We start from the raw sequence: 20,726 nt of genomic DNA on the forward strand, positions 1-20,726 counted from the left end.
AAGGCGGACTTTTAGAAGTGGGTAAGCTACGCTGAGCAGGTCCCTCTGGAGTGCATTTCATAGGCACCGAGAGCATGCTGGCATTTCATAGGCACCGAGAGCATGCTGGCTTTTGCAGAGCCCCCAAACATATAGACTGCCAGAAACAGTTTTACCTTTGCCAAGTGCTGGTGTTGGCATTCAACTTCAGTCTATTTGCTGACCTTTTAAAAACCATTTTTTAAATTAAAGGGGGTTGGGCATCCCATGGTCAGTTGTTCTCTTCCTTTTGACCAGCTGTGCTCTGTAAGTTTCCTCTTGCTGCAAAGAGCTCTGCTTTGATCAGGAGTGAGAACTATACTCATCTGTGGGCACAAGGATAGGGTAGACAGCGATTGGTTACTACCAAGTTATGAGTGCCACTATGCACTGTGGGGATGTCTTGCTGTACTGATCGTTGTTGTGGTTCTTAGGCATCAAGTGCATCCCTCCTCTGACAGCTTGTGTAGTTCCTCTGGTAGACCTCAGGGAGGAGGCTTTCAGGTCAAACCCAGGTCAAATCTTCCAATCCTGCCTCTGCAGCAGCTCAGACTTACCTTCGACCTCTGGGAAGGAGCTACAGGCGACAATAGCCTGTATCCTTTTGGGAGTCTCTTAGACTCTCTAGAGTTGGTGTACAGGAGTTTAGAAGGGCTTCACATGTTCTGTTCATTTGTCAAAGACTCTGGTAGCTTGTTTTGTAGAACTTAGTCCAAATCCAAATCCTTTTTTTTAATTTCTACAATATTTTATCTGTAATTTTTATACTCAGAAGAAGGCAAACCTCTGTTGGTGTAGAAATGTTAAAAACCGTCTTGAAAATAACTTATATACTTGACCAGATGGAGATAGCACTTAAAAACTAGACTGAACCAGAAGATATCTTGAATTCCCCAGTGACTGGTAACCTGTGATTCTTTCTAATGTATCAAAAAGAAGATGCTTCAGAAAATGTAAGACAGTAATTTTACTTCATATAGTAACTTCAGTATTGATTTTTAGACTTGATTAAAACCATGTGTAGTTAATCAGAACTTTGAGAGAAACAAAAGCATGAAAATGATGAGTTTTTGTCATGTAATGGCCCTAGAGACAGCTGGTGATTGAGCACTTGCCCAGTGAGCTCCAGGCTCCAGGCTGTCCCTGTACCAGTTCAGATCATTAGCACAGGGAAGACACTGAGCTTTTTAGAAATTCTAGAAATGTGAGCATCTATGGTCACATATAGTAAGAACAGTTTCTAACATCACACATTTGTTTTGTTTATTTATTTGTTTATTTGTTTGGTTGTGAGGCAAAGCCACTCTGCATCCCAGCCTGGTCTTGAACTCACAGCAATTCTCCAGCCTCAGCCTCACAAGTGTTGAGGTTACAGGCTCCATGTATAGTGTTCTCAATGGATATTAAAATGGTCATGTAATTTACACTGACTATCTGCTGGTTGCTGCAGTAGTGGTCGGTGGATAAAGTTCTCTTGTGTCATTCTGTATATGCCATGTGGCTTTCATGTTTTCTTTTCTCAGGTGATTAATGACCACTTGACAGCTAGTGAGAAGCAGCGTATGCTCCAGTGGGAGGAGTTCCTGAGAGGACAGCCGCAGCGCAGAGCCGAAGTGGATGCCGAGCACAGAAAAGCCATGGAGAGGCTCAGAGAGCAATATGCAGCAATGGAGAAGGACCTAGCCAAGTTTTCCACCTTTTAAGAATTTGATCTTAAAGAGACAGATGAATGGGAACACACCTCATCCCCCCAAATCCTCCCACCAACCATGTAGCCTCTCCTTCAAGCTTCGCAATACACTCAGGGGCACTCTTAGGTCTGAAGAGAGGCACTGCTGGAGCCAGATACATGCCCAGTGGAAGACGAGTGCTTGTGTACTTAGCTGTGGTCGTCTGAGGAAGAGGAGGGCACGTGGGATGCATTCACTGCTAAACAGATTGGCCTCTTCGGGGATTAGCTTAGAGGGTTCTGAGAGTAGATTTCTGCAAGGGTCCACTTCATTGTGCCAAGGGTAAATGGTTTGACATTGTGGATTAAATGGCAGATATGACAGCTGCCTGTCACAGCATCCTGTGACAGAGATGCCACAGTAGGCGTTGAACAGCTTGCTTGGAGACACCAGGTTTTGCAGTGCAACACAATGCCATGTGTTTCAATGGGTGACAAGACATACTTGATTGGTAGCCTTGTAGCACTTAATATTTTCGTTTTCTAAGCTATGCTTAGGAGAAATAACAAGTATTTTGACTTTTTCCTCTCGAAGGACCATCATCTTGCCCACAGAACTTACCTTGCTTTCCTGTCCATTTCACTCTGGGCAAGCGCTCCAAGGAATAGATAGCATCTACGCATGTTTCAGTTGCACAGTCAACAGAATCTGCCAAGAAGTCACTCCCAGGCCGTGTAAGATGGGCTCTGGGTGGGTCAAACATGCTGGCCCACACAGTGGGTGATCTGAGTCAGAGATAAATCCTCTTTGTGTTAGCATCTGACCTCCAGCAGGTGTGTCCGGATGGAACAGGACTGTCCAGCACCACTGTGATCTTTCCGTGCCTGCACTAGTCTAAGGAAGGACTGCGGCAAATGCCATTTGCTGTAAACTAAACAGAAATTCCTGCAATCGTTGAGGAGATGCATAGCCAGTGGATTTGAGGTGTGGACGGGTCTTTCTAGTATTTTCTGTTCTTAAGTAAAGAAGGGCAAGGCAGAAAATTCCTACCTGCCATTTTCTCTCAGTGTTCTTACTGCAGAAAATTGACAATGTGTGCCTGTGTGAATGTATGGCCGACTGTGAAAGCTTCATTCTTGGCTCATGTTGAAACGTGATTAAAGCTAATAGAAGAGATGAAATAAGTATTTGAGATTTCTTTCAGCAACACTGAACTTCTGCCAACTTTCTCTGTCTGCTACTGTAGGCCTGACAGGTTCATCAATCACCCCGTGCTCCCTGGACTGAAAGAGCGCTGCTGACACAGAAGCATGCTGGAATTTTCTTAATTCTCTTTCAGCGGATGGAAAAGAACACTTCCAAAAATATCCCACACGTGAAAAGGGAAGGGAGGGAGCCACAGTGAAAATCCCCTTTGTATCACAGGAACCTTCTGGAATGTCCTTAGTGACCACCACACCATTAATAGCTGCCGTCACTAAATCAGAATTCCGAGTGCCAGAGGGCACACAGCACAGCAGCAGCTTAGGGTGGCTCGTGTGTATCACACACAAGTAATAGACACATTACCTCCTAAATTTGTACACGACATATTCCTTTCTGAGGGGTGAGGACCAGGACAGAGTTTCTAAGGTTTACACATTAATGTTCTTAGTTTTGTGCAGCACTGTTAAGTTTCCACAAGGGTCCGTCGGTTTGCCTTCCTGCTGTCGTGTTCAGTGGCAAACATACACTTGCGCCTGGGTGTCCGTTAGGGCAGGGCTGTTCTAGGAGGATTTCTGTTCCTCCTTTCTCATGATCTTTCAGATTCTGCAACGTATTAGAATTTCCTTTTCTCCTGGGTTTACTATTTTATCCCCAAAACTAATAATGTTTGTTTTATGTGACTGGGGCTTTGTGATGGGTACATTCAGCCCCCAACCTGATTGTTTCATAACCGAGGGACTTTTTTTCCTGGTTATTCTTAGCTAGAAAGTATAATTCATTTATTTATACCTCTTAAAACTGGTAATATATTAGGATTTCCTTGTATCATTTTGAGCTGTTTGACACTTATTTATTAGGGGAGAACAAACCACCACGTGTGTGGAGATCAGAGGATAATTTGTGGGAGTCAGTTCTCTATTCTGCCATATGGACTCTGGGGCCCAAACTCAGATTACATTGTTTTATTTTGAGTGTTTCGTCCCCGCTCTCCTGCTTTTTCACATGCACTCCTTTCACATGCTTTTCCATGTACTTCTCTTGCACTAGTTTCAAAGTTGGACACTCACTCTTTACCCTTTGTGCTCACTGGGACATACAACATGCATTAGTAGACAAAGCCTGAATTCCCTGATCCTCCCCCTGTTAAGCAGGAGAGCTTTTGAGCAATGTCTGACTTCCTCCCTCAACTTACAGATCTAGAATTTTCGCTCCATCTTGTTTGACGCCTGTAGTGGTTTTGAGCACTGTTTGCTCAGGCATAAAATAAAATAAAACCTTAGGTTTTGTTTCCATGGAAAGTTGCCGGGGTGCAGTCACAGGGTGAGAATGTTTTCTTTTCCCCATCTTCCTTGTTGCTTCTGAAGTGACAGCTGACTGGTGTGATAAGCCTTTGTCCTCCCTGTCACTCTCAAGGTTCTCCCCTTCAGTGATAGTGACACGTCCCACTTTCCCAGCACTACCATGTGTCCCTCGTAACACTGCAAACCCTGGACCGTTTCAGAGTCGCTTTCCCCTCGGGCCAATCTTTGACTCTCACTGTGTTGGGTGAGAATCTCTGTCCTAAACCCGTGTAGTGCGATGACAAGACGGCCTAGGACTCTCCTTTCTCTCTGGATGTGGGGTGAAGGAGCGCACAGGTTTGGATGTGGCTGACCCTTCTGAGTTCTCAGTCCTGCCAGTCCTCCAGCTCAGTCCTTGTTGCGGACAAACTCATGTCCTCCCTGACACTCAGCAGCTGGGGCTGAAATCCCATTGTGACTCCATCTAGAGGGGTGTGGGTCGGGGTGCAGCAGGACTCCACCATTGGGGACCTTGCTGGCCACCATCTCCCAGGACATCATCTACCTTTTTATCATTACCCAGGGAACTGACCTCTTATATACAGTCTGCTTCATGATAAGCATGGCTACCTCAGGCCTTTGTCCTGCTGCCTTCTCTGTCTCCTGTACCATGCCTGAGGCATGTTCCCATTTGGACTCCACTAGACCTTCTCAAGAGCAGAGGACTTACCAGGTGACTGACACGCTAAATGCCTTCAGAGCCTTGGGAGGTCCAGAGGACCAGGGGTCAAGCCACCCATTGCCCCTGGTTCCTGGACCTGCATGATTTCTCTGTCACCTAGAGGATACTCTCACATTTCTTGGACCTAGAGTAGAGTATCTTTCATCTCAAGAGTCACCCAAATCAATATTCTAGTTAAAAGTTGGGAGTCCTCCAGGCCTTCCTAGCTGTAGGAATATCTGTTCCAGTTAGATTTCTCTTGCTGTGATAAAACCTTGGCCAAAGGCAACTTGGGGAGGAAAGGGCTTTTTTCAGCCTACAGCTCTCAGGTCATATCCCATTGCCGAGGGAAGTCAAAGCAGGAAATAAGACGGGGCATGGGCCTGGAGGTAAGAGCTGGTGTAGAAACCATGTAGAATGTTGTTTATTGGCTTGCTCTTTATGACTACCTCCTCAGCCTGCTATACACCCTCCATGACCACTTGCCCAGTGCTGGTACTACCCACAGCGAGCTGCCTCATCCCACATTAACTCTGCCATCAAGAAAATGCCCTACAGACTTAGCTTTAGGCTGGTGTGGTATGGACACTTTCTCAACTGAGGTTCCCCTTTTCAGAATGGTTAGCTATGTCAAATTGACAGAAAATGAGCCAATATAATACCTCAGCCCTAATTAACTGAGCCCCGCTCTTTGCAAGGCACCATCTTGGTCCACAGGCTAAAACCATGGTCTCCTTTTCCCACCCCGTGACTGTACCATGAGGTCCCAACAGAGCCTTGCTGATTGTGCAAGAGAGGGCCTTGAGGGTCAGTAATGACATTACTCCCGAGCCCCTAGGTATATACTGGGTTGTAAGTTCTGACTTGTTCCACAAAGGAGCAAGAACTGTTGCCTCTCATTGCCTGATTCATTGGTGCCCGAGGACCCCAGGAATAGAGGCTCCAAGACCCATAGTACTTAGCAGCTGCCCTTTCACAGCCACGGCATGAAAGTTCAATTATTTTGTAGCAAAAAGGAAAGAAAAAGAGAAAGACCAAAGAAGAGCGAGAAACAAGCACCAGAGAATGTGTTCTTGATTTTGCCTTTTCTAACCCCATGAACACGGGGAAAGGCCACATGAGGGTATCGAAAGAAGACAGCCTGGCTGTCTGACAGCCAGGAAGAGGGACCTCATCACATGCATTTAAGCAACTCGATCGTGGACTTCTTGCTGCTCGAGCTGTGAAAAGCGTAGTTTCATTTGGTTGAGCCACCCACTCTGTGACAGTGCAACTGGCGTAGACTGATAACCATCTCTGCCTTTTGTTTTTCTCACTCATAGAGACACGGCTGCTTGAAACCCACACCCTTCTAGCCAGAATGAGTAGGGACACATTTAGGGTGGCTCCAATACCAGAGCTGTCACCCTGTAGAATCCGCTGTCTCCCAAGTTGTTTTCGTTAATTTCCCAACAAAATTCAGCTATGAATAAAGAATACAGCTTAAACCGTTTCTTGTAATATTTTTGGGGGGTTCCATACACAGAGATTACTGTGTATGGAAATCGCTAAGGAAGTGTGTGGCAATTTTACTGCATGAAAATTTCCTACAAAAAGAATATGTTTGTGTCTTTTGATATTCATGCCAAGTATTTTCTATTATTTTGCTTCTTATTCATGAACTGATTTGATTGTATCTATTTCTACTGTACTTTTTTTTTTACTATTCATAAGCTAATGAAAATCAAAATGAGCACAATAACCTTATTCTAAGTCTCCATAATGGGTTGGCGATATGGCTCAGAAGCAGGGCGCCAAGGCTGTTTGACCTGTGTTCAGTCCCCAGGAACCATATGGTAGAGGGAAAGGGCCAACTCCTAAAAGTTGTCCTGTGACCTGCACACACACACACACACACACACACACACACACACACACACACACTAAATAATGTTATTTTTTTAACCATTTTTTAAACCTACATAAATTACCTGAATACTTAGTCCTAGATGCCTTCAATTTTTAGGACTTTATCATGGTTTGTAGAAATGTCCTGGGCTACTATCGCCAGCATGAAAGTAAAGGGCTTAGATCTATGCCTAAGTATACTAGAAAAATACTTCAAACATTAGTCAATCCAGAATCACGAACCTTTTGTTTGGTTGGTTGGTTTGGGTTGGTTGGTTGGTTGGATTGGGGGTTTTGTTTTGTTTTAAGACAGGGTTTCCTAGAGCCCAGGCTGGCCTAGAACTCACAGTGTAACCGAGGATAGCCTTAAACTAATGATTCTCTTCTTTTCACCTCCCAAGTGACAATGTTGCAGGTATGTGTCACCATACTCTGTTTATATGGCACAGGGCAGCCCAGGGCTTCATCCATCCTGAGCAAGCATTGTGCTAACTAAATTCCAATGTCAGTCCCTGAGACTATCATCCCTAGTACGCATTTTCTAGTAGTGTGGTCTCAATTCTTTATGTTCTAGCTTCACTCTGTGGCTGGGACGAAACACTTAGAAAAACAACTTAGGGGAGAAAGTGTTATTTCAGGCCACGACTCCAGGTCACAACCCATGTCTCTGAGAAAGTCAAACATGAGGAACTCATGGAGCTAGTCACACCAGATCCCCAGCTGAGAGCAGAGAGAGGAGTATAGCCACACTACCTGCTTGATTTCTTCACTTGTGTAATTCAGAGCCTGGCCACAAGGCCCCACAGACACACTCAGGCAAACCTGGGCTAGACGGTTCCTCAGTGGACCTCTTGATTGATTTTGCTTGTAGCAAGAGAACTTTTAACACTAAGCAAACCTTTATTTTATATTTGTCGATTGACTCGATGTGGTTCAAGGTCTACCCGTGAAGAGGAGAAAAAGTGCATCCCTTTCTGGGGCTCTTGCTAAAAACGGGGCTTCCCTGGGACTGGACCAATGACAGGAAGGCAATATTCTGATGGTTGCCCTTGTAATCCAGGGAGGAAAAGGCTCAGATTTTCAAATATGTCACTTTTCATGGGGCATTAAGCCCACAGGTATACCATATACTAAGGTTCTGTCCTCACTGAAACTCAAGGATCAGGTCAAACAGTCAAAACCAACTCGAGGTAAGGAAACAACAATTGATTTGTATAGCAGCTCCAATAACTTTTCAGTGCCTTCTATGTAATTTAATCTCATCCTCATACGCAGGAAGTACTCACTTGTTCCTTTAAAGAAAAAACCTCATAGAAGAACAAATACCATGTCAGATAGACTATTTCATTCTCTCTTTTTTTTTAACATTTTTTTAAAAAAAAATCAGAGGGGTTGGGGATTTAGCTCAGTGGTAGAGCGCTTGCCTAGCAAGCGCAAGGCCCTGGGTTCAGTCCCCAGCTCCAGAAAAAAAAGAAAAGAAAAAAATCAGTAAGTTATATCATAAAAGATCTCTATAGGTGGATTCCATTTTTTCTTTATATAACTTTCATGAAATTTGTATGAAATTTGTTTTTTTCTAGAACATTTTACAATATTAAAGATGAGTCATCTTTAATATTTAAAGATACAATATAGGGTGACGAGTATGTTAGTAAGTCCAGTTTGGTCATCCTACAGAGTTTGTACATATATCAAAACATGCTTAGCTGTGAGTATAGTCTTGGTTAAAAGGTGGTTAAGTGCTACAGTTGTTAAAGACCCATACATGAGTCAAAGGCACCAAGCACAGGCAATCCCTTGATGGCACCACATTTACTGACAAGAATGAAAGAGAGTGAGGGATTCTTCCTTGGAATGCAAGGGCCACCACGTTCCCTCTACAATCAACAAGAACAATATTGTCCATCTTAAAATGGAAGGAGATAGAGCTAGAAAGATGACTCAGTGGGTGACGGTGCTTGGTACCACGCCTGGTCACCTAAGATCAATCCCCAGGACCCACAGGAAGGAGAGAACCCAACTTTCACAGGTTGTCCTCTGACCTCCACATGTGCTCTGTAGCATGTGCTAACCCACACACATGTACACGTGCACCAAGAAGATGAATAAAGGTGTAAAAAAAGCAGTTAACTCAGAGATACGCGCTTCGCATCACTCCTTATTGCCACCTCTCCCTCGTAAAGCGAACAAAGCATCCGCTGAGAACAGGCATGACGGTCGACATCCACCAGGACACCTGCTATCACCACGTAGAACTGAAATATAGGAAGTCAGAATGTGAGGCTCTCTAGCTGACTTGTGACTGACACACGGATCTGACTTGAGGAACTTGCCCTCATTGGTAACATTAACTTCATTTCTGTTTTTATTGGGATGCCGGGGAATCTAACCAAGGGCCTTATACCTACTAGGCAAGTAGGTATAAGTAGGTACTACTGAATTATAGCTCCAGCTCCCAATATTATATTCTTAAGAGAAAATATTCCACAAATGGTAAGATTTAATATATATTTCCATTAAAATAGAAATTGTAGAAAAGAAAAATCACAAAATTCACATTTTTAATTTTTGATGTTATCAGAAACCTAATCAGCTCTTTAATAAAAAGATTTATTTATTTGTATGTGCCCTGATGTTCTGCCTGCATGTACATTTGTGTGAGGGTGACAGATCCCCTGGAACTGGAATTACAGACAGCCATGTGGGTGCTGGGAATTGAACCTGGGTCCTCTGAAAGAGCAGCCAGTGCTCTTAACCACAGAGCCACCTCTCCAGCTCAGAGATAAGTCCTTTGAAAGAAAGGGGTTCATGTAGTTACAGTGAGAGCATTGTAAAATTTAGAAATCCTCCATGCTACTATTTGCATGGTGTCTTCTGTGATACTGTAAAGGTTTTAATTAGAAAACAATGCTTTAGAGATTAAATCATTTCTCCTGTCCGTTTCCTTCCTCCCATGTCTCTCTTGTCACTCTTTCAAATTCATGATGCCTTTCCCTTGAATGTGCGTGCGTGTGTGTATGTGTGTGTGTATGTGTGTGTGTATGTGTGTGTGTATGTGTGTGTATGTGTGTGTATGTGTGTGTGTGTGCGTGTGTGTGTATGTGTGTGTGTATGTGTGTATGTGTGTATGTGTGTGTATGTGTGTGTATGTGTGTGTATGTGTGCGTGTATGTGTGTGTGTATGTGTGTGTATGTGTGTGTATGTGTGTATGTGTGTGTGCGTGCGTGCATGTGTGCATGTGTGTGTGTGTGCGTATTCCTAAATGTACAGATACAACCTTCTCAGTCTGTATAATGTTACTCATATGTGTGTTTCCAAGGCGTGTGTTCTTCATGAGGAAGACTATTTCTCCCAATCACAACATTTCCTTCATTCCCTGAAGGTTTTGTGTAGGATTGAGGCCTTGTGGCCATGTCATTTCTCACTCCCACCCCCACCTCCCCTTAGCATGTCTATTGTTGTTTTGTTGCGTGTTTAGTTTTATTTTGGGCAGAGTCTAATGTATCTCAATCTGGTCCCAAACTTGCTACATAGCTAAGGATGACCTTGAATGTCTGGTCCTCTGCCCCCGCCCCCGCCCCAATGCTGGAATTACAGGTGTGCACAGCATTCTCAGCTGCTAAGCAGTTTTGACACCAGACAATGTCTTCCGCTTAGAGTCTAAAACTTCTACACTAAGACCAGCAGGTGTCACTGCAATAAAAGATTTTTTTCCTCTTCTATTGACAAGAATCTATGACATAATAAATTCATATTCACATAGCTGAACAGAGGTAGAAAAGTGTAGGAGCTGATGTGTAACCTGGTTGGTTCGCAGTGTTTTGCGAAACTGTATTCTTTTCCCTAATTTTCCTCATGTCTTTTACTATGTAGTTGATGTCAGAGTTTGTTAGGAGGGGGAAAAAAGTAAAGGTTAGAAAACAACTGTACATTTTCCGAACTTTATATTAAATTTAACAAAGTACACATTTTCCAGGGCTCCAGTTTGTATAACCAAAACTGAATTGAGAATGGTATCCATAAAGACCTACACAGAGGCCGAGAAACTCGGAGTGCTTTCTTTCAAACTAAGGAAGAACTACAAGCCCAACGCATCATTCAGAGACATAAAAATATAATTGGTAGAATATAAAAATAAGAGTCAGAAACCTAGCTGTTAGTATTTTATTCCTCTCGAATAAGGAAGCCAGAGTGGAATCTGGTGGTCACTGGAGCATCGAGCTATGTCAGGATTAAGTTCTAAAAGAAAACTAGGCAAGAAACTGTGTCCCGTCATTAAGGAATTTGCAGTTGATTTGAGTCCACGTAGTAATAAAGTAGAAAACAAAAAGTCTGTAACATTTCAATGACCAGGATTAAACATGGACCACATGAGAAACATTGCAAGCTCCGTGTAGGAACTATCTCTGTGAACTGCGATAGGGAACTGTTTGTACTGTAGGGAAAACGTGAATCCATGAGGATCTGGGTCACAAAAGGATGGTCATGAAATCCAGTAACCATCAGATCGCCTGTATTCTAGGCATCTCACTCATAAGGAGAAATTGGCTTCTGTACATAAACACACACACACACACACACACACACACACGACAGAAAGAGAGAGAGAGAGAGAGAGAGAGAGAGAGAGAGAGAGAGAGGGAGGGAGCTGGTAATAATCCTGATTATAGGTGATATAACTTCTTTGATGTTGAAAATAGTGGATAAGATTGGAAAGGAGAAGCACCCCTGTAGAGTTGTAATAAAGCCCCTAGAATCTTCCCACGACTGACTCCTGTACCCTTCAGGTAACAGGTAGACAGCACCATCTGCCAAAAGGCTTGATCCATCAAAGTCCATGCAGTTCTGAGAAAGTCTCTAAGTGTACTGACCTTGCTCTTTAGCTTCCATAGTTCTGCTTCTGGCCACCTGTCCTTGTTGACTGGAGTCTGTCAACCCAGAACATGGGTTTGTGCTTAAAAGTTCACCCTGAGGAAGTCTCAATGTTACACTGGGATCCTGAACATCCACTGCTGTCACCGGCCAGCTAATAAAGACGTTCTATTGGCTTAAACCCGTGTCGCTGCAGTCTTCTCGGGTGATAACTCCACAACAGAGTTAGAAATCCTTTTTTAGCTGTGCACCATGTCTAAATTTACTCATGGACTTTAAGCAGCCCCCTTTGCATCATTTTCAATGCTGATAATCCGTGCTTATCTTGATGATACATCATACACTCTTAAGGTGTCTGAGTCTCTGTGGACTCAGATGGGTAACTGGTAGAAGAAAGTGCTAACCTGTGGGCAGATATTTTGGGATGTGACTGGAACTAGCAATTCCTAGTCAAGACAGATGCAGTCTTGGGCGGGAGGGCAGTGTGCACACATTGCCCAGGTGCTAACAATAGGCAGCTGCACTCGATACATTTACTTGTTACACATGTATCCAGACCGGATCTCTACCTCACCTTTGCTACATACACTCTGCAGTAATGCTCCCAGGTGGAAAACATTTGCTCTTCCTTCACCCTTCAGGTCTAACCCAGGTGTTAGCTAAGTTGCCCACTGGCTTCATAACCACCACTTCACCAACTCCCCTCCCCCAAGCCCAAGACATCACCTCTTCACCAGATTCCTCGCTTTTTGCTGGTCTATCTCTGTCCATTTTACACCACCGTGAGTATTTTGCAGTGGGTACCATCTACTTTCTGAAAACTCTCCAGTGACATATCCCATACCATGAAACCTGCCTATCTCGTTTCTTGTCTCACCCCGAGCCCTTGTTTATTTTCATTTAGCCATGGGGCCTTCTTGATGCTCCAACAGTCTTTTCTGCACTAGGAAAACTCTTCCCTATCAGCTTTCTCCCCCAGGTTCTATCAAGAATCCATCTCTCACTTTCATTAGCTCTCTTCACAAATGCGACCTCCCTAGACAGCCTTCTCAGACCCGTCCCCCAGTCCTGTGGTTCTTATTTACTATTTCAACCACTAACATATCAGCTGTATGAACAGCATGCTCGTCTGATCCACTCTGTATTCTCAATGCCTGAAAAACGGTATTCATTGTGTGGGTTGATGTCAGGAATGGGGTGGGTGGATTGATAGATGGATGAACGAACACCTGGGTATCAAGGTGGATGGATGGGCGAGTCCTTCGTCGGGTGAATGGATTAGTGAGTAAATGGATGGGTAGAATATGCTGTAACCCAGCATTCCTTTCACCTAGACATCTTCACTCCTGCTATTTATAAGTGTAATACAAAAGAATCGAGGCATTTCTCAATAGCGTGACTACATTTGGTAATGGGTTTTTTAAAAGCATTGGAAGATAATGCATTACAACATTGAAAGATAAACTGTTGAGTGATAGTTTTAGGCAGAGATCCTTAAAAGCAACCCCTTCAAGTAGTGGAGCAGATAGATCACTTGCCAAATAACAGTAAGCCTACTGCTTGAGGGAAAACAGAGCCTCCCCACAGCAACTGCATGTTGAGTCGGAATAGGGCTGTGCTGATTCTATTAAAAATAAGTCTCTAGGTAAAAAATCAGTACTTCTCATTTCTTGACAGAGTACAGTTAATGGCCTTGGCTAAGACAATATTTGACTAGTGTATTATAACTGAGTTAAGACAAAACTGAGAACCATGAGAGACGATATAGAGGAGGAAATCATGGGAGTGGGAGCTCAAATCCTACATCTGTTCTTGGCTGGTTGAGTGACCGTTGACAAGTCACTTAACCTCTCTGTGCCTCGGTTTCCTTCTTTGTACACTTGAGTTAGCAAAAGAACCAATACATAATACATCACAGTACATCATAAATTTGACGTTTAGATGAGCTAATGTGTATAAGTTTAGAAGGATCTGACAACGTAGGTGTGATATTTATGTTTGCTCCATAACAATTTTATCATCACAATCATGGGTTCCCAGTGCCCATTTGGGAATGACTTTGTAATAACTATTGAAAGGTTGATAGATCACAGCCATAAGAACTTTAAGCTTCTTAAGTTGAAGTCTGTAACAGTTCCCCTTGGAGCACTTAGCTGGATTAGACTGCTTTCTGCAGTCTTAAAATACACATTAAAGCTGAAGAAAGACGAGTTTTCTAAATCCTTAGATGGCACACCCACACAGCTGGTGCCACAAATGAGGTCACACTTCAGGAAGATTGGCTAATATGTTCCATAGGATCAAAGGTATTGCTCAGGACAAAACGTGTTTTGCTTCTAGTTTCCCAGGCTGGCTTTTGATTCAGACCCAAACGAGAGAGAAGTTTGGCCTTCCAAGTAAGTTTCTGCTGAAGCCATTTTGATAGCACTTCATCTACCAAATGTTTTGATGACCACATTTAGTAATTTTAGTGAAATTTCTCGTTCCCGAAAACAAGTTGTGCTTCCACCCTTTCAAAATAACGAGGTTGGCATGTGGTCAGGTTGTCTGGGGCTGCCTTATCTGCAAAGTGGACTCAGAAGTCTGAGTTCAAGGAGGTGACTTACTTACTCCTCGCTCCTGGCTTGGTTTCAATGTGCTTGGTATGTCTGGCCGAAACGCAGCACCTCCTCCATCAGAAACAATGCTGCACACATCACTTCCTGAAGTAATGGAGTTGGAAGGCAATTATCTGCTCACAAAACAAGCTGAAACAACAGTTCCTGATATTCTCCTCAAATTCTTTAACTTCCCCAGGAATCCGGAAAAAATAATTCCACGGGACAGCGTTATGAATGAAGACATGGCATTCCAGTCTCCTTGACTGGGTTCCAGTGAGCAGAGCCTGAGTTGCTACCCACCTGTGATGGAGAGGGGCTCTGGGCGTGCAGGGCCTTTTGGGATTATTTAAGATGAGGGTCTGGAGTCCCTTTTTGCCACCTTTGGAAACAATCCAGATATGACTTACAGTTTATCGGATTGTATTCTGGAATAGTGCTTTCCTTTTGTTTTAAAGAGAATTCAGGGCCTCTGTGTCAAACACCCAAGATTTTTTTTAAATGCTTCTGACAAAGAGTAGGTATCTCTTTCTGTCAAACAACGTCGATGACAGTGCGAGAGGTTTTTTGAACTTCTTGCTTCTTTGGTCTTGAATGTGGCCTAAAAAAAAAAATATCCCTGAGAGCTGTCTTCTTTATGATCCTTCACAACCCTTGATGGTTAACTTGGTGAGATCTAGAATCACCCTGGGGTGGGGAGGGGATCCCTGGACATATCTGTGAGTGTTTCTAGGTCGAGTTTACTGAAGTAGGGATGCCAACCCTGAACACAGGTGGTGCCACTCCAAGGGGTGAACTGCATAAAGAAAGCCCACTGAGCAGCATCCTGTCTCTCCCTGACTACTGACTGTGGTAGTGTTGGTACCAGTTGTCTCCTCAAGCTCCTGTCTCTGTTGCTATACCCTACCGATTCGATCCAGTCGACCCCTCTACCCTAAGTCACCTTTGTTGAGTGTTTCATCCCAGTGACAGGAAAGTAACTTAATGCACAATGGAAACAACCACAGTGGCTATGGCATCATTGCAAAGCACTAATGACCTGGTGGTGATGCATTGGCCTTTACTGAGTTCTCTGTATTGAATGGGATTGAGTTCTAGTCAGAAGGAAAGTAGGCATAGTGGACATTTCACCTTGGATGTAGGAAGTTTCCTTCTTGGTATCTTTAGAAAGGCTGAGGACAGTCACTGGTTTTCTGTACAGTGCCAGCTCTGAAGTTATTTGGAAATGTCTGGATGGCTGTTCAAACTTCATCTGAATGTTTGGCTTTGTGTCCACATACCTCCACCCCAGCATAAAATCCAAAATGTGCGCGTCACAGAAGGGGATCCTAAACAGAGTGAAAAAAACCAAGACACTGTGGCATTAACTGTGGCATTGGAATCAACCTCTATGACATTATCCCTCTGATAATGTATGTGGATGAACAGTGTAGAGTTGGCATTTAAAATGGCTTCTCCTTGCCTATCTCAGAAATCAATCAATCGTGTGTACTTTGTGGAAGTCATTTTGCGGTCTGTATGAGTATCCTCCAAAGCCCTGGTGCTGAAAGCTTGGTCCTAGGGTTGGCACTACTGGGAAGTGCATGAGTCTTATGGGATGGAGACTGGCCTGAGGCCCTTAGACCACTGGGCATATGTCCTCTAAGGGCATTGTGGGATTCTGGTCACCTCAACTTTGTCTCTTCTACTCCTCGAGGAGCACTTTCGCCACAGCAGTTTGTCCTGCTGTGACAGGCTACCTCATCAAAGAAACATGGCCAATGAATGACTTCTCTTCTAAAGTGACCACGTCTTGCATTTTATTTCAGTGGTGGAGTGCTCCTTTGAGCCTAGCCTTGAGAACTGAAGAGTGAACCATGTCTTCTTTGTTTGGGTTATACTGTAGCAGTGGAATCACTTGTGGCTTCTGTATCTTAGTTCACCCCTAGGACTGGTTTAACATAATCATTCCTCAGTTCTATAAATTGTAGCTGGCTCTCTATGCTCTCTGTCACTTGCCCCAGAAGGGACCAGCTATGAACAATCAACACTTCCATTGTTTGTTCTATTGGTGGTTGGTTGGTTTTAAACTTTAATTCTTGAGACAGGGTCTTGCTATGTAGTCTCAGCTTAGAAATCCCTCTGTAGACCAGGCTGGCCTTAAAATAAATGTGCCTTCACACCTGATCAAAGCTCCCTAACAGATTACCACATATATCCAAGCAAATGCATGTTTTCTACTATAGATGTTATTTTCCTGGTAATGCAGAAATTCAAGATAGAGTAGTATAGTTTTTAATGTAAATACCAGAAGTTTGTTAGCCTTCAACATGTGGTACATCCTAGGCTATACACAGACGTAAGTAAGTAAGGGTTATTCTCTTCATTCCTTATTCGTATTCTTTCTGAGTAAATAGGTTTACTATGTACCTATTTATAAACAGTGTTAAAATAGAATGAATTTTTTTCCTAAAGCCACAGCTAATTTCAATTGCATCCAGGGGCCTTTCTCTGTGAGTCTGTCAGCATCTATCTGGATATTTCCATGTGTTATACTAATTAACGTCCAACATAAGTGGGGTGTGATATATGACTGCAACCCCCTGAGATCCGTCAACTGAAGAAACCGTGAGGGGCTAAAACTTAAATAGCTGAAAAATGATTGAAAACTTTTCCCCCTGAACTTTTGGATTCTGGAAGAGAAGAAATCTCTAGGTTAAAGTCTTTGTTTCTTCCCAGAAGCCTTCATTAAAGTAGGTCTTTGTTTCTTCCCAGAAGCCTTCATGGAAGAAGCGGGGTGTGAAAGATGGGTGCACTGTAACTGGGCAGAGGCGCAAAGAGAAAAATTCACAGAAACTCCCATGAGCTCCAGAGCTCTCGCCTGTAGCCCCATGTACACACCTGTGTTAGCACTGCAGAGTGGACACTAGCTCCCTGTTTATACCTGAGGGTGCTAAGTAAGTAGTTTGCTCAGGTTTATATACTCTGTGTGTATATAATCTTAGACAGCTCTGAATTTGAATCCCGGCTCCTCTCTTGACTGTCTACCCTCCCTCCCTTCCCTCCTATTTAAAGAATCTCGTGTAACCAAGGCTGGTCATGAACTCACTATATATAATCAAGGATGATCTTGAACTCTTGATTCTCCTGCCTGTACCGGCCAAATGCTGAAAATCCCAGTCTGTATAACCATCCCTGACATTACGTGGTGCTCGGGTTAACCCAGGATCATACTGCATGCGAAGAAAGTGTTCTCCCAACTGAGCTATGCTGTGACCCAGCTCAGTTTCTCTGTGCTTTGCCCATTTGGAAGAATTATAAGAGCTACCTCAAAGGCAATGAGTAAACTACTTAATGAGATAAAGAACAAAGCAGTTTGTGATGTACCGTAGCCACTCAAATGCTTAAACTAGTGTGTGGAGTTAGACCTAAGCAGAATAGGCCTGTAATCCAGCCAGCGGGAGGTTGAGGTAGGTAGACTGCAAGTTAGAGGCAACTTAGTGAGACCCTGTCTCAAAATAAAAAGTAAAATTATCTGGGATTAAAGGTCAATGGTAGAGCTCATGTGTGGTATGCATTATGTCCTGGGTTCAGTTGCCAATGACCAAATTTAAAAGCCTAATTACATATGTGTATGCACACATGCTCACGCACATGCATGTGCACACACACACACACACACACACACACACGCACACTCACACTACTGGAGCGTTGAAGATGTCTTTATGGATGACTCATGTATACATGAAAGAGTCAGCACTCCCTCTTAGCCGTCATAGCCATCCATGCCCTTTGCACCCCGTTACTCTGCAGAGGGAGCAGGAGGGTAAAGAACACATGGAAGGCACATGCTCTGCTCCGGAGGAATGAAGGCTCCTTTGTGCCCAAAGCGGAACTGGGAGAAAGGCACTTGGATAGAGCAGATGGCGGCTAACAATGAAGGGCTGTGAATGGGGGTACTGGAGAGCATGCATCCTAGGGAGCAGGCAAGCTAGTCCCCGGGCAGCAGGAGGGAGCTGTCAAAGTGTCACGGTCGGTGGTGTACGAGGTGCTGGGATGAAAATAGGCTGCCTAGGTGGACAGCAATCAATCTCAAGTCAGCTAAAGGTCATACGTCTCATTGGTAGGACAGCTTGAGGTCTAGCATCTCATTCTGTAGGTCGGTTCCCCACGCCCTTCTTTTACACCTTCACTCAATGACACCTTCACCCAATGACACTGTTTTATGCGGTAACAGCCAATCCATTTCCAGAACAATACAGACGACCCACCGCTTTTGCCTGCCTGGTCATATGTTCATCTGGGAAGGCTGCTTAGCATCTCTGAGCACAAAGCCCCAAGTGTCGTCATGGTTTCTGAACAAACTGTAAAGGTCCCGATACCACTTTAGGAGAGCCCAAGTCTGACCAACTGTGAATCCTTATTATTATGTTTGGCCAGTCGCTGGACTTCAAAACATAGTCGTTATAACAATCATAGCAATAGCTGTATTTACATTAGGAAAATGGAGAGAAGGATTAAGACTAGGACATTGGAACTAATCACAGCACCCAGGCCTAATCTTGCACTGCCCTGGTTGGATGAATTTAGCCTGTTACCTTAGCCTCTGTGAGCCTCAGTTTCCCCCTTTGATTGCCTGTATTCAATGCTTCACAGGCTTATTAAACGTTTATCAGTACTCGCCCCTCACACTGGTTTTCAAAACCTGCTCATTTAGTTCCTTTGAACTCCCGTGAAGTGGTGGGAATCCTGTCATTATCCTCATCTGATGCTGACAAATGAGCTTCAAAGAAGACAGGCTAGGACTCCAGGCCCTAGAGCTCCTCCCTTAGGGCTCCCACGATGCACCCATAGAAACGGCAGCAAAAGTGGGACCGTGAAGCCTTCTGGGTAGTGGTTCTGACAAATGAGCTTCAAAGAAGACAGGCTAGGACTCCAGGCCCTAGAGCTCCTCCCTTAGGGCTCCCACGATGCACCCATAGAAACGGCAGCAAAAGTGGGACCGTGAAGCCTTCTGGGTAGTGGTTCTGAGTACAGAGCTGCAGGAAACTTAAAATCTCTGGCAGCACAGTGCCATGAGGAGTCAACAGAGTACGATTAACACAGTCACATTCATCCAACTCAAAGGACTGCCTTTTACTCCCAGATTTTAGCTTTCCTGCCTCTTGTACTAAAATTATGTTATGAGATGATGACCAATGTGGTAGCTACCTTTTCTTTCTTTCTTCCTTTCTTTCTTTCTTTCTTTCTTTCTTTCTTTCTTTCTTTCTTTCTTTCTTTCTTTCTTTCTTTCTTTCTTTCTTTCTTTTTTGGTCAGCGTCTGTACTTGCAATGGTAGAAGTCTGGAAAAACCCAAGTGGATCACTCATAACCCAAACTCCGAGAATGAAGCCGCGTGTTCCACATGCCAATAATCCCAGTCCCAGCATTCAATAGATGGAGGTAGTTTGGCAATGGTCAGCCTGAGCTATAAGACTGGCTCAGAACACAAGAATAACAAGAGAGAAAAGACACACCTGATCTTCAGTGGTATTGTTATTTACCTGGTAATAATTTAAGCTTACAGTGTCACTTAGCTTACCCATATTAAGCTTAAGTATTTGTATTTTTATGCAGTTGAAATTTCACCTCTCATTTCTTTATCATCCAGGCCATAGATACTTGGTTTTCTTCATCTTCCTCCTCCTCTTCTTCCTCTTTCTCTTCCTCTTTTCCTCCTCCCCTCCCCCTCTGCCTCCTCCTCCTCCTCTTCCTCTTCCTCCTCCTCCTCTTCCTCCTCCTCCTCCTCCTCCTCCTCCTCCTCCTCCTCCTCCTCCTCCTCCTCCCTCTTCCTGAGGTCATACAGCATTCTGGGACTCTGGTATAGTCTATAGATTTCTTACCCCACCTCTACCCATAAAACACATACACACACACACACACACACACACACACACACACACACACACAATTATGGGTACACCTTGGCTCTGGGGTATAAAACCATGCCAGGAAGTTTGCTAAGGTACAGCAGGTTGAGACCCAGAGACTTGGTGGGCACACACCTGAGGCTTATGTGACTCCCAGCTCCCTGCCAGACTCCTGAACTGGAACATGTGCCAAAGAAACGTGTCCTATGGTCACATACACACAAAACAGAGTTCTCCGTGCTAATGAAGTATCTAGAGCCCTGGAGGGCTTAGCCAATAAGCTTCCCTTCCCAGACATTCCTCCCTGCAAAAGGTATTTAATCTCAGGCCCACCCTGAGAAGTGGGGTACGGTTTTATACATCCATTTTCCACCATGAACGACCAATAAACTGTTTAGAACTATGGACTTTCGTTTTCACCAAGATCCACTGTGGAGAGCCATGGGGAAGGCATTCACCCACAGATCTGCAGCTAAATTCTTCTGTAAAAGGCTTCCCTGTACCCTAAGCCACAACTGCCCCCAAGCCTGCCTCTTCCAAGCTAAGATCAATCGACACTTGGATTAGCCAGAGCTCCCCATTT

General features: G+C 44.0%; 2 protein-coding genes and 1 long non-coding RNA gene across 4 annotated transcripts in view; 2 read left to right on the forward strand and 1 right to left on the reverse strand.

Moving 5' to 3' along the window:
• The window catches only part of LOC134482842 (putative protein CRIPAK), a 5,129-nt gene extending 3,594 nt beyond the window's left edge, over positions 1 to 1,535 (forward strand). Inside the window, exon 2 of the mRNA XM_063277006.1 lies at positions 1 to 1,535. This exon is cut by the window's left edge and continues 1,508 nt beyond it. The gene's annotated coding sequence lies outside the window, so the exon portion shown is untranslated.
• Bloc1s5 (biogenesis of lysosomal organelles complex 1 subunit 5) overlaps positions 1 to 2,869 on the forward strand; it is a 25,321-nt gene extending 22,452 nt beyond the window's left edge. Inside the window, exon 6 of one of the 2 annotated variants that reach the window (XM_006253807.5) lies at positions 1,542 to 2,869. In XM_006253807.5, coding sequence (XP_006253869.1) covers positions 1,542 to 1,721 — 180 coding nt within the window. In that variant the 3' untranslated portion in view covers positions 1,722 to 2,869. The remainder of the gene's footprint in view (positions 1 to 1,541) is intronic. The other variant, NM_001107347.1, reaches the window with a different exon arrangement.
• Positions 2,870 to 13,646: 10,777 nt separating this feature from the next.
• On the reverse strand, positions 13,647 to 19,951 carry LOC120097825 (uncharacterized). Its single transcript, XR_005495618.2, has 3 exons — positions 18,833 to 19,951; positions 15,384 to 15,580; positions 13,647 to 14,853 (listed from the first exon to the last, which is right to left on the reverse strand). It is a non-coding gene; the product is annotated as an uncharacterized LOC120097825 (long non-coding RNA).
• Positions 19,952 to 20,726: the final 775 nt, after the last annotated feature.

The sequence above is a fragment of the Rattus norvegicus genome, chromosome 17, assembly GCF_036323735.1.
Source record: "Rattus norvegicus strain BN/NHsdMcwi chromosome 17, GRCr8, whole genome shotgun sequence".
Taxonomy (NCBI): domain Eukaryota; kingdom Metazoa; phylum Chordata; class Mammalia; order Rodentia; family Muridae; genus Rattus; species Rattus norvegicus.